At 33.5% G+C, this 13,129-nt stretch overlaps 1 protein-coding gene across 1 annotated transcript; it reads left to right on the forward strand.

Annotated features, from left to right (window-relative positions):
* RHO25_009593 (uncharacterized protein) lies at window positions 1-1,548 on the forward strand (the record flags this gene model as incomplete). The annotated part of the gene is made up of 1 exon (XM_023605082.2): window positions 1-1,548. One exon carries the CDS (start codon window positions 1-3, stop codon window positions 1,546-1,548), a length of 1,548 nt encoding a protein of 515 aa, XP_023448532.1.
* Window positions 1,549-13,129: the final 11,581 nt, after the last annotated feature.

The raw sequence follows: 13,129 nt of genomic DNA on the forward strand, positions 1-13,129 counted from the left end.
ATGCTCATGATCTATCTCCTGTACGCTGCTGGCGGAGTACTAGTGCTGCAATGCATGTTCGTGCTTTATAATGCCTTCTTTGGCCCGTTGCACGAAGTACCTGGTCCTTTACTTGCCAAATTCACCAACTTTTGGTATCTACGTAGCGTCTGGACTGGGCAAGCTCAATGGGACCAAATCACAATACACCGCAAGTACGCCAAGAAGGGAGAGTTCTACGCCCCAGTTGTCCGTCTTGGACCGAAAATGTACTCGATCTCGCGGCCGCATAATTTGGTATACGGTATAGGCTCGAAGATGCCGAAGAGCCGTTGGTATGATGTCTGGAAGCACCCGTCGGCAGGGCGATGGACTCTCTTTCCGGACCGCAACATGAAAAGGCATGCAGAAATGAGAAGAAAAGTGCAGAGCATGTACGCAATGTCGAGCATGCTGTGTTACGAGACGTATGTGGAAGGTGCTGGAGATATTTTCAGCCAACGACTTGCAGAGATGTGTGTAGATGGACGCCCTGTTGACATGCATCACTGGCTCCAGTGCTATGCGTTTGACGTGATCAGTAACATCACATATGGACGCCGTTTCGGCTTTTTGGATGAGGGCAAGGATATCGCAGGAATTATCGCCGCACTAAACGCCAACACTGTGTACTCTACACTAGTTGGGGTTTACGTTTGGGCACACCGCTTTCTGTACAAGATCATGGAAAAAATGCCTGGCTCTGGCGCCGCAGCACGTAGGTGGCTGATCAACTTTACGCAGGAAATGATCGCGAGCAAAGAAACAGAACGTGGGAAGATTGCGACAACGGGCAGGACATGGATGCCCGCAGCAGGCGCGCCCCGAGATCTCATGACGCTGGCCATGGACGCCGTACTAGACCCGGAAAAGAATATGACAACGTACGACTTGTTCATGATCGGCTTTTCGAACATAGGCGCTGGCTCAGATACGACTGCAATATCCTTGAGCAGCGTGCTTTGGCATCTCATCTCGAATCCAATTGCGCTGCAGCGCTTGCGTGCCGAAATCGATCAGGCTATAATGGATAGAAAGATGACAGTAGACCGCATACCATTCAAGCAGAGCCAAGAGCTGTACTACTTGCAAGCCTGTGTCAAGGAAGGTCTGCGGCTTTGCGCAGCCATAGGTCTCCCACTCTGGCGTGAAGTGTCGAAAGGCTGCGGTGGCGCGGAAATGTTTGGTTACTACTTCCCCGAAGGCAGTGAGGTCGGCATGAACGTCTGGGTACCACACTATAATGAAGACATCTGGGGCCCCGATGCGGCTCGATTTAGGCCCGAGAGATGGATTGAAAGTAGTCCCGAACGACTGAAGGTTATGGACAGCTCGTTCATGCCATTTGGTTTAGGTTCCAGGACTTGCATCGGACGACACATTTCATTCTTAGAGATGAACAAAGTCATACCGATGATCATCTCCAGATTCGACTTCGAACTTATTAACCAGCCAGGCATTCTCGAAACCAAGAACTATTTCTTCGTGAAGCCCAGCAACTTCAGAGTTGTGGTGAAACAGCGAGCTTAGACATTGCCATATATAGTCACGCATCATGTGACCCATCCTAGGTCGGGTGCATGCCCACCGAAGACCTTTCTAGCGCGAAGGATACGCGATCGTCTGGCCACGGTGTCGCTTCGTACGCTGTCGGGGGCAAGATGGCTTCTATGTACTACCGTCTAGGCGGGGCATTTCGCTGCGACATCGAGCCGGACAGTTCGCTCTATATAGCGGTCTAGACGCCTTATAATTCTTCGGCCTAATTACAGCCGAGGCCGGAGAGCTACAGGAAGAAATAGAGATTTACAAATCCGCGTACGAAAACTTCCGCCGTAGCGATAGTCGTCGATAGATATGCGAGCTACGTCGGCGTCGGTCGGCAGACGTCGGATCCTACGACTACTAATATATTCGTTAATAGCGCTATAGTAGATTTGAGCCGAGACTTATAGGACCTGCTTTATAATAGTAAGCTACCTAGCGTCTACGATATCGATTACGATAGAGCGCTATAGCTTAGTATAGCTATAGAGCCTAAGAGTCTTTAGAACTCTAATTATAGTATCTAAAGGTACGAAAGTAGAGCGGGAGGACCGCGAGCAGGCAGTAGGCGCTTCTCTAGATATATATAAATTAGTCTCTCTAGGCGAGCTATAGTAAATAGTACTTAGAATAGAGAGCTTTATCGTATATTTATAATATTATATAGAATATTAATATAAGTAAATACCTTATATCTTTCGGAGTATATAACGCTCGTACTACGTACCTATAGATTATACTAGCGAAGGCAAGAAGGTTAATTCTCCGATTTTGTCTTTACTTAGTCGTACTATACTAGGAGCTATACTAGACTAGCGAAAATTATTAAAGTATTAGTTAAAAAGGAAAACGTTCGATATATTTTAAATACTTAGAATAATAGTAATATAACTATAGTCCGAGATTACTATAGACGACGATATACTATAGAGTTACTAGAGAGAAATATATAGGCTTCTCGGTATAGACTATTATATAATTTATACTCTTCCTAGTCTCTATAGCTTATTACTCGTACTATTCCTACGATTCTTAAGAGAGTAAGATAAACTATTAATTACTAGACGTTATTCTTTCTATTTTTCTCTACTTTATAAGAATTTTATTTACTCTCTAGAGAGAGTAGTATCGGTTAAAGTTAGAGTAGATTAAGATCTCGATTGCTTTACTCTATTAGGCTTACGCTTTATTAATAGCCTAGTAGATATATACTAACTTCTAGTAAATTATCTTATACTTCTCGATATAGCTATCCTTTTCGTTAGAGTTATAGGCCGATACTACGAGTATCTTCCTATTAGATATAGTAATTACTACTACTATAATATCGTATAAGAGTATAAGGACTTAGATAGCCGGTATACTAGTACTAACCTAAAGTATAGAGTAGTATACGAACTAGCTAGAGCTATACTCTTATTAAACTATCGGAGTAAGTAGCTTCTATTTCTAGTACTCCTATACTATATCTTCTCTTCTTATAGATTAAGATACTACTAGCTTTCTACCTTCGCTTTTAGGCGTAGTCGTCTATAGGTACGATATTAGAGTATAGTAGCGAGGAATATTAGTATAGTATATTTAAGTACGAAAAGACCTCTCTATACTAGAGTATATATCTTCGGTTAGCGCTAGGCTAGCTTTATCTATATACTCTATACTACTATAAGTTACTTGCTATTCTAATTAGTAGACTAGAAACCGGTACTAATACTAAGGTATATAGACGAGGTTTTTTTATTTTATTTTATAGAAGATAAATATCTAATCTATAATAAGAACTCGTTTAATAGTTTTGTCGCCCGCTTTTCTACTTCTTTACGATCTATAGTATAATATCTAGGCAAATACTCTAGAACTTTCGTAAGGCTCTACTCCTATCGTATATAATAGTAAATTAAAGTAAGACTCTCCTTTGTTCTCGTTCCGAATAGCTTCTCGAATATATATACGATTTTAGACTAACTATCCTATCGAACGATACGAGCGTATATAATAAAGAACTTCTCCTCTTCTCTATATAATAGACGCGACGATCTCGGGCCTATATAGTTTATACTACTATACTAGTCTATTAAGTACTATAATAGATAGTAGTAGGTAGTATATATATCTCTTACGCGTATAAAGAGGCTATAGCTTATAGTCTATAGTAACGAACTACTGCCTATCTAATATAAATCTAGGCTAGGTAATATAGTCGCTAAAACGCTATTACTACTAACTAGTATAGACTCTTCGCTACTATAAGTATCTATAGAGCAGAGCCTACTAAGCCGGGCCTAGAGTTCGGCTCTATTAAGTAGGAGACTTAATAGAATCTTCCTTAACGAGCGCCTATATAATTAATTTAATACTATACCTACTATAAATATCGAATATTATATATACTAGAGAGCCGAAGAAATACTACTAATCGTAAGTATCTCGGATTAATAGATAAGATCGACTATTATAGTATAAAGAAAGTAGGTATAGTACTAGTAGCCTTAGAGAGGAGTAGACGACCGGGCAGCTAATCTCTATAGTCTAGATTCTCTATAGTTTAGAATACTAAACCTAATCGACTAGTTAAAGCCGAGGATATTCGTAATAGACGACTCGGCTTCGATAAGCTATTAGTAGAAGCAGGTTTCGGCTAGCTACTTAGTATCTACTCTAGAACGGACTCTATTTAGCTAATAACTCTTATAAAATAGATATTATAAAATAAACGCAACTATATAGGTATACTATAAGATTAACGCCTTATAAGACCTCTTGCCGAGTAGACCTAGGTAGATCTATAGAGATATCGGACGCTACGTTCTAGTATACTTTACTAATATAATTACGATTTCTTAGACTTATCTATATATAGCTTTAATCTTTAGCGTCCTAGCTTATACTAAGCTAATTCTAAAAATTATTATATACTCTTAGCGTTACTAATACTAGATTCGGGAAATAGATATAGCGCGAGAGAGGCGATAGGTTCTATAGCTAGTACTATAATAAACTAGGAGTATATATAATACCTAAAAAGCCGAAAAATTTCTATAGCGCGCGTCTATAGTAATCTTCCTAGTATTCGTATCTATAAAGAGACTTAAGGACGACAAACGTATATACTAGATACGAGGTATCGACTTCTAGAAGAACTAAAGATAAGCGAGAAAAGAAGAATAGTAGAACTTCTAGAAGATAGAGAGTATATTACTATATGCCTAAAGTATATAGTATCGTATAGTACTATTAACTACTAGAGCCTATATCGAGGTACGTATACTCTAAATACGATAAAGTCTAGAGTAGTAGGAGAAAAGAAGTTAGATATAGTAGAAGAGAGTAGAGATAGTATATAATAAACGATAGCGGCGGCTAGTAATAATATACTATAGAGGCAAATACTAGTATAGATAAAGTAAGCGGAAGAGCGAGCAAAATAAGTAGAAGAACGAGCTAAGTAGACAGAAGGGCGAATTAAGGAAGTAGAAACGTAAGCAGAATAGATAGAAAAGTAAGTAGAATAGATAGGAAAACGAGTAGTATAGATAGAAAAGAAATTAAAATAGCTAGAGAAAATAGTCGCGAAGGTACTAATAATCGAATAAATTATAACTATAATATAAGAGTAAGTAGTAGTAAGTATTTAGTAGTAAGTAGTAGTAAGTATTTAGGAATAACTAGCTAATATAGCTATACCTACTAATAGAAGGCGCTTATATATAGAAGTAGTATATATACTTCTAGATAGTTAACCTAGTAATATCTATAGTCTTATAATAAGTATAACTCTATTAGCTTTTATAAACTCCTTCTATTATATAATCGATATCTTAAGAGCCGATAAGGCCGAGAAAGCAAGAACCTACTCTAGTATAGTTAGAGAATATATAGAGAAAGAGATATAAAGAGTCGAAGGATAAGAATAGTAGCGCTATATAGTAGTTACTAAGGACCTATATAACGCCGACTTAATCTATATAGTATATAGGAATAAGAGCGAGCTAATATAAGTTAAAGAGATAATATTAAAGACTATAGTAGTAATACTAGGAAGCTATATACTACGCGACTAGCTCTACTCGATTAAGGTCGATAATACTAACTATATAGCTATAATTACTAAGACGAGAGACTTTCGACTAAGAGTAATTAAAATACTAGAAAAAGAGAACGAGACTAAAATCGCTAAGATTATATAGATTAGCCGAAAAGATAGTATAAAGGTATATAGGTCGATAATCGTCTACCTAACCTATAGTAACGACGTAGTACGCCTATTATAAGAATAGTACTTCTATATAGTAGAAGAATCGGTATATACTCGAGTTTACGAACCGCGCCGACGACTAATATAGTACTATAAGTACTAGGAGATAGGCTATATTATATATATATATAATAAACTATAGAGGTATACTAAGTACGTATAAGAAGGTTACTACTATACCGAATATAATGCCGAGAGTTTAGTTCTAAAGTATATCCCTTATAGTAGACTCTATAAATTATATAGTAAGAACTATCGAATACTATATCCTCCTTCTATTACTAATACCTAGCCTTTTAAAGGTCCTTTTACTAAATATTAGTAAGCGGCGAGTAGTATAATATAGCGTAATAAATAATATAGACCTCGAGGACTTCGGAGTTATTATATTATCGGAACCTTACTCGTTTATAAGAGAGAGTAAAGTATTAACTACGCCGCTAGGCTATCTATACTAGACTAAGATAATACCTATAGAAATATATAAAAGTAGATAGATAATTAGAAGTATACTCTAGGTCCGGAGAGGAATAGAGAGTAAGCTAGTTCTAGTATTCTCTCCCGATATTACTATAGCGTTACTATATCTATCTAATCGGTCGGTATTTATTATATTAGTCTATATAGTACTAGCTAACTCGTAAGTACTTATAGAGACAATATAGCTTCTATAGTAAAGCGTAGATACTATAAGGAAATAGGTAACGAGAGAAAGAATAGATATACTTCTTACTAGCGACTTTAACTAATATAACTAGCTATAGAGTAAGGACGATATCTTATCTACCTAATAAGGAGAGGTAGACGGACTTATAGACTTTATAAATAACTATACGCTATATAGTCTTCTACTAAGAAGTACTAAGACGTAGTAGAATAGTAAGTATAATATCGAATTATATTCTCGTAGGCACTCGTCGGATAGGTATAACGTAGTAGAAGTAGAGATAATAAGTAGGAACTAACCGAGTTAATTATATTAGTTAGTTATAGGTTGTATCTTACTCCTAAGATAGGCATTAGCTAGGTTATATAACCTAGTATTATATAACCTATATTATCTAACTCTAATCCCTAAAGTGTCTCTTAGAATATCTAACTAGACTATACTTTCTAATACTTCTACTTAGGCTAGATAGTCTTCTGCCTGCATTCCTATATTTAAATCTATCTCTAAATTATAATAAGTTATTAGGTGCTATAGTTATATAGTTAGAGCTATATACCTAATCTATCTTAGTTTAACTCCTTAGCCTAGTATCTACGAATCCTTCTTCTAGTATATACTATAAGAGGGATAGCTTCGTTTTTACTTCTCTACTAGGCTTTTCCTTTTAGACTATATATAGATTCCTAGATCCTAATTACTTATTATATATAGCAAGCTACTTCTCCTATAGTATAACTCCTAGGCTTAGTTTTATATTCACCGCAATATCTCTAATATTGCGGTATATATCTTTTGTTAATTATCCTAAGGTCTAGAGTTTAATCTATAGTTAGAGTATAAATCTTTTGCCTTTCCCTATATAAGCTAGAGTTGTCTTATAAACTCCTAAAACTATAGCCTATTCTTTAGTTTAGTTAGGCTATTAGTAACTATCTCTTTTATTAGAATATATTCTACTATAACCTTCCTCTACTACTAGAGATATCTAATATAGTTATATATAATATTAATATATTTAGATCTCTTATAGGTATATATATCCTTAATAAGAGTTAAAGCTGCCTAATTGTCTCCTATAATTTATACTAGCCTTAGTTCTCTTACTATATTAGGATATGCTTTTATAGTTAGTTAGAATAGGTACTCTCCTACTAACTCTATATAGTCTATCTCTCTTAAGAGTACTACTAGGAACTAAGATTGCTTTATATATATATTTATAGCTATATACTTAGCTTCTATTATTAATATTATAATAGACTTTTGCTTCCTACTTATCTAAGAAACTAGAGCTCTATAAAGGAAGAAGATACTCCTAAGGATTAAGACTCTATCTACTTTGTCTATTATATAGTTAGAGTCTAAATATCCTATTAGGCTTCCTCTATTTCTTCTAAATATTAGTCCTAAGTCTTAGGATAACCTTAGGTACCTTGCTAGTTTCTTTAGAGCTTATATATACCTCTTAGTTAGGTCTAAGATATATAAGCTTAACCTTCTAAGAGAGAAAGCAATATCTAGTCTTATTATAACTATAGGCTATATCTAGGTACTAGTTTAGCTTTAGTACTCTGTCTTATTCCCTCTCTTATTATATAAGCCTATTAGTTTTAGGCTGTTATAACTATCTATTAGTAAGAGAGTTAGGTTAGCTATCTCCTTAGTTATTCCTAGCTTTATAAGGTTCTCCTAGATAAAGTATTCTTAATTAAGCTTTAGAGTTCTAGCTTATCTATCTCTTATTAACCTTATCCTAAGGATTTTCTCTAGTTCTCTAAGATCTTTAATCTTAAATACCTTGCCTAGCTATTCCTTAAACTAAAGTATATCTTCTAGCTTTAGTACTATAATTAGAATATTATCTATATAGGTTAGGATTAGAATATTCCTTTCCTAGTAGATAAGAAGGTATAGGTCTACTTCTAATTATATAAACCTAATCTGTTTTAACTTTAAGATATAGAGTTTATTCTAGTCTCTTACTACTTACTTTAGTCTATATAAGCTTCTTAGGATTTATAGGACTATATTAGGTAGAATCTTAACTCCTAGTAGTAGAATTATAAAGATTTCTTCTTAGCGTTTGCTCTTAGTAAATATATTGTTTATATCTACTTAGTAGAGTTCTAGATCCTTCTTATAAACTATAGCTATAAATACCTTTAAGGTATTATACCTAACTATTAGTATAAAGGTCTCCTAGAAATTAACTCTAAACTTCTAAGAGAAACCTCTTATAACTAGTTTTGCCTTAAACTTCTTAATAGCTCTACTAATTAATCTCTTTATATTAAATACCTACTTAGATATAATAAGGTTTGCTCCTTTAGGTAGAATAACTTTTATCTAGGTATTATTGCTTCTTAATATAGTTAGTTTCTTTTAGACTATATCCTCCTATATATATTTCTATTTAGAATCCTAAATTGCCTCTTTATAGGACTTTAGAATAGGTACCTCTTATTTCTATATAGAGACTTAAGGAGCAATTGCTATAAATATAGACTCCTAAACCTCTAATAGGGCTTCCTAAATCTACTCCTATTCTTAGCCTTAGACTTAGCTTAGGAATGCCTTATAATACTTAGTACTAGGCTCCTTCTTCTATCTATATTCTCTCTATCTTTTCTAAAGTACCTATCTTATTACTATACTATAAGCTTTTAGCTCTAGGCCTAGTCCTTTATCTAAGATAGATCTCCTTCTCTTTTAGCTATAGGTTTAGTCTTAGTTCCTCTCCTAATCTCTATTTCCTTATAGGTCCTACTATATAATATTTAATCCTCTTACTTTAGAATATAGTCTCCTACTAGTACTAGGACTAGCTTATCTATTAACTTCCTAGCTTAGCTTAGGTAGTTTAGTAGTTCTACTTTTCTCCTACTAGAGTTATAGTTCCCTAGAGTTTTCTTCTTCTAGATCCTCTATTCTCTAGTACTCCTCCTTATCCTTTAGTAGGAGTAGTAACTATATAAAGAGTGTTTAGCTAGGACCTATAGGTTTAGTTACTATAGCTATAGGTATAGTAGCTATAGAAAGTATAACTACTATTAGCTTCTTTAGAGGTCTGCTAACTAGGTTTCTAATAGGTATACTACTTGCTTAATTAAGCTTAGGAATATTTAGCTCTATATTTCCTCCTTTCTTATACTTAAACTAAGTAGTAGTATTATAGGCTTTAATAGCCCTTATATTAGGCTCCTAGAAGAGCTATATTTTAGTAGTATTAGGAATATACCTAATAAATATAGTATCTTTGCTTCTGTTTATTAGTTTGTCTAATCTTATCTCTGCTAGCTAGGACTTAGGATCTATATAGACTACTACTTTGTAACCCTAAACTCTAAAGTATAATACTAAGGGTTAAATACCTAAAAAGGCTTCCTTAGGTAATACTTTAAATCTATTAATTTCTAGGCTATTAGGAAGGGAATTTCTAATAACTATATAGGCTACTAAGGCTTCTAGCTAGAATTTAATAGGTATATAGGCATCTACTAGTATTGCTCTTATATAGTCTTTAGAGGTTTAGATTAACCTCTTAACTACTCTATTCTAGATAGAGTTATATACTTTAGTTATATAGAAGGAAATTCTATATTCCTTCTCCTACTACTTTAGTATAGTAAGAAGCTCTCTTGCTCTATTACTCCTTATAATCTAGAGGGGATTTCCTAATTATAGCTTAGCTTTTACTTTCTAGTCTCTAAGGATACTTAGTATATCTTCTCTAGACTTTATTAGGAAAGTCTATTTCTTTCTTAAGAAGTTATTAATAATCTTAAGCTACTATTTATATCCTAATCTTAAAATAGGCAAAGGACTATAGATATTAATAGAAACTAGAGACAACTTTTAGGGTTTCCTCTTAGTTTCTTTCCCTCTATATTTCTTTATCTTTACTAAGGAATATACTCTATAAGGTTAGTATTCCTTTAGAATAGGAATCTAAGCCTTTAAGTTAGATACCTTATATAGGTTTCTAAGAAGACTCTCTCTAAAATATATAAGTCTCCTATACTAAAGCTCCTACTATTCTTAGGTCTTTTCTTAGGCTTTAAAAGTATAGGCTTTATTCTCTTGTTTTTAATTAAAGTATAATATTATAAGCTCCTATAATGTATTATTAATCTCCTTAATAAATAGTACTCCTCCTAATAGTTTTGTCTAGACAACTAGTTTCCTAGATAATAAAACAAGTATAAATTTTAGTAGTTAAATACTATACTACTAGCTAAATTAGCTCTAAGAAACAAGATTTACTCCTAGACTAGGTATAAAGAGAACATTTTTAAGAACAATCTACTTTCCTCTTCTTCTATCTATTACTATATCTCCTATATATATAGCTATTAGATAGCTACCTCTAACCTTAATCTACTTTTTCCTCTAAAGAGGTTTTAGTTCTCTAAAAAGTAATTCTTAGTTAGTTATATATAATAAAGTATAGGAGTTAAGCAGCTATCTTAATAGTATATACTTGCCTTTTGCTTCTATAGTTAAGTATATAACTTTATTAATATTATTATCCTCTAATAGAGATTAAGATACTTTAGATACTATAGAAAGTTCTATATCTTCTTAGATAGTATATACCTTCTTAGAAAACTTCCTTAAGCTTTATCTCTTTTTAAGGGATTAGACTTTTAGGTTAAGTTTCTTTACTATTTCTTTTAATGCTTCTCTATCTAGTAAAGATCTCCTCCTAAAGGTACTCTCTCTAAGTAGTATTCTTCTCTTCTCTACTCTATTAGCTTATCTTAAGTTAATAGTTCTCTTAGCTTTATTAAAGTATAGATACTTAGTAATACCTCTAAAATATTCCTAGTTATATAGGTAATATTTTAGCTTTATGCCTTAAGTCTCTCTTCTCTTAGCAAATATTACTATTTCTTAGGACTAGTGCTTATACTATATTAACTCCTCTACTTTAAGAAGTTAGAGGATTTCTTTAGAGTTTAAGTTCTTCTAAGCTTAGATAGTCTGCCTTATACTTTTATACTTAGCTAGGAGTATAAAGAGTAGATGCTTAATCCTTATATTAGGAGTCTTATAGTATAACTCCCTCTAGTTAATCTCTATAATCCTCCTCCTAAGGTTGCTAAAGTAGACCTATAATTTCCTAATTATATCTCCTAGTTCTATCTTAAAAGTTATAAATTCTTAGATAATAGCTATTATATATACCTATTAGACTTTGCTATATTTCCTATATAGCTTTATCTAGATATTATATACTCTTGTTTTATCTATTACTTTATTTTAGTTATCTATATAAAGACTTTCTATTAGGATATAGATTGCCTTTATATTATCCTTCTGCTATTTTAGGCTAAACTCTAAAAATGTAGTGCCTTTCCCTTTGCTTAATAAAGCTTTAGATGCTTTAGATTTAGCTAGGGTAGGTACTAATAATCCCTTTAAGTCTAAGATTGTCTAGAAGATTTCTTTTCCTCTAAGTATATTCTTCTATAGCTTAAACTATAGTCTCTAGTTCTCCCTTATTAGGATTAGTATTCTCCTCCTATCTAATTTACTTATTAAATCTATTTCTGCAAAATTAAATAAATAAAGATAAACTCTAGAAATATAAGCTCTTTTAATCTAATTAGTAGCTTCTAGGTTTCTGCCTTCCCTAGTTACTAAGACTCTTCTCTCTTAGCTAAGGTATCTAAGGACTCTTCTCTCCTATAGGAGTTAGTTAGGTTCTTAGGTAGAGAACCTCTAAAAGATCTACTTTCTTAGAAGAGTACTACTAGCTAGTTCTAAGGTATTAGTAGTACTTAGTGCTTAGGCCTAGTCTTATCTACTTAGGTACTATAGTCTAAAGCTAATCCTTTCCTCTTTATACTTCTTTAGTATACCTCTCTTTTAAAGTAGAGTATACCTTAGTATACTAGGCTTTTCTCTATCTTACCTACTCTTTAGAGACTTCTAGCTTATAACTAGGATCTTCTAAAGCTTCTAGGTAGTATAGATAGGATACGCCTCTAGTCTCCCTTATACTCTTTTCCTACTTCTCTGCCTAATTAATACTATAGGTCCTATAAGAGGTAATACGTATTACTTTAAGGATAAGAAGGCTAACTCTTACTACTTAGAGCCTCTCTACAAACCTAGGCTTATAACCTATCGAATTATATTCTCGTAGGCACTCGTCGGATAGGTATAACGTAGTAGAAGTAGAGATAATAAGTAGGAACTAACCGAGTTAATTATATTAGTTAGTTATAGGTTATATCTTACTCCTAAGATAGGCATTAGCTAGGTTATATAACCTAGTATTATATAACCTATATTACCTAACTCTAATCCTTAAAGTGTCTCTTAGAATATCTAACTAGACTGCACTTTCTAATATATAAGAGTACTATCGATCTAGTACTAGCCTCCGAGGAACTAGCTACTATACTTATTCGGTATAGAATTTATAGGACTAAGTATAGATCGGACTACTACGTAATCGAGACTACTATTAATATCGATATACTAGAGTATATAGTTTAGCTATACCTACTACTTAAGAATATACTCTAGAAGGAGATTTATACGAGGATTACTAGTATACTCTAGCTATTAGCTATAAACGTATATAGGTATATACTAGTAGATATATAGATATAGGCTAACTAACTTATAAG

The sequence above is a fragment of the Cercospora beticola genome, chromosome 6 (assembly GCF_033473495.1).
Source record: "Cercospora beticola chromosome 6, complete sequence".
Lineage (NCBI taxonomy): Eukaryota > Fungi > Ascomycota > Dothideomycetes > Mycosphaerellales > Mycosphaerellaceae > Cercospora > Cercospora beticola.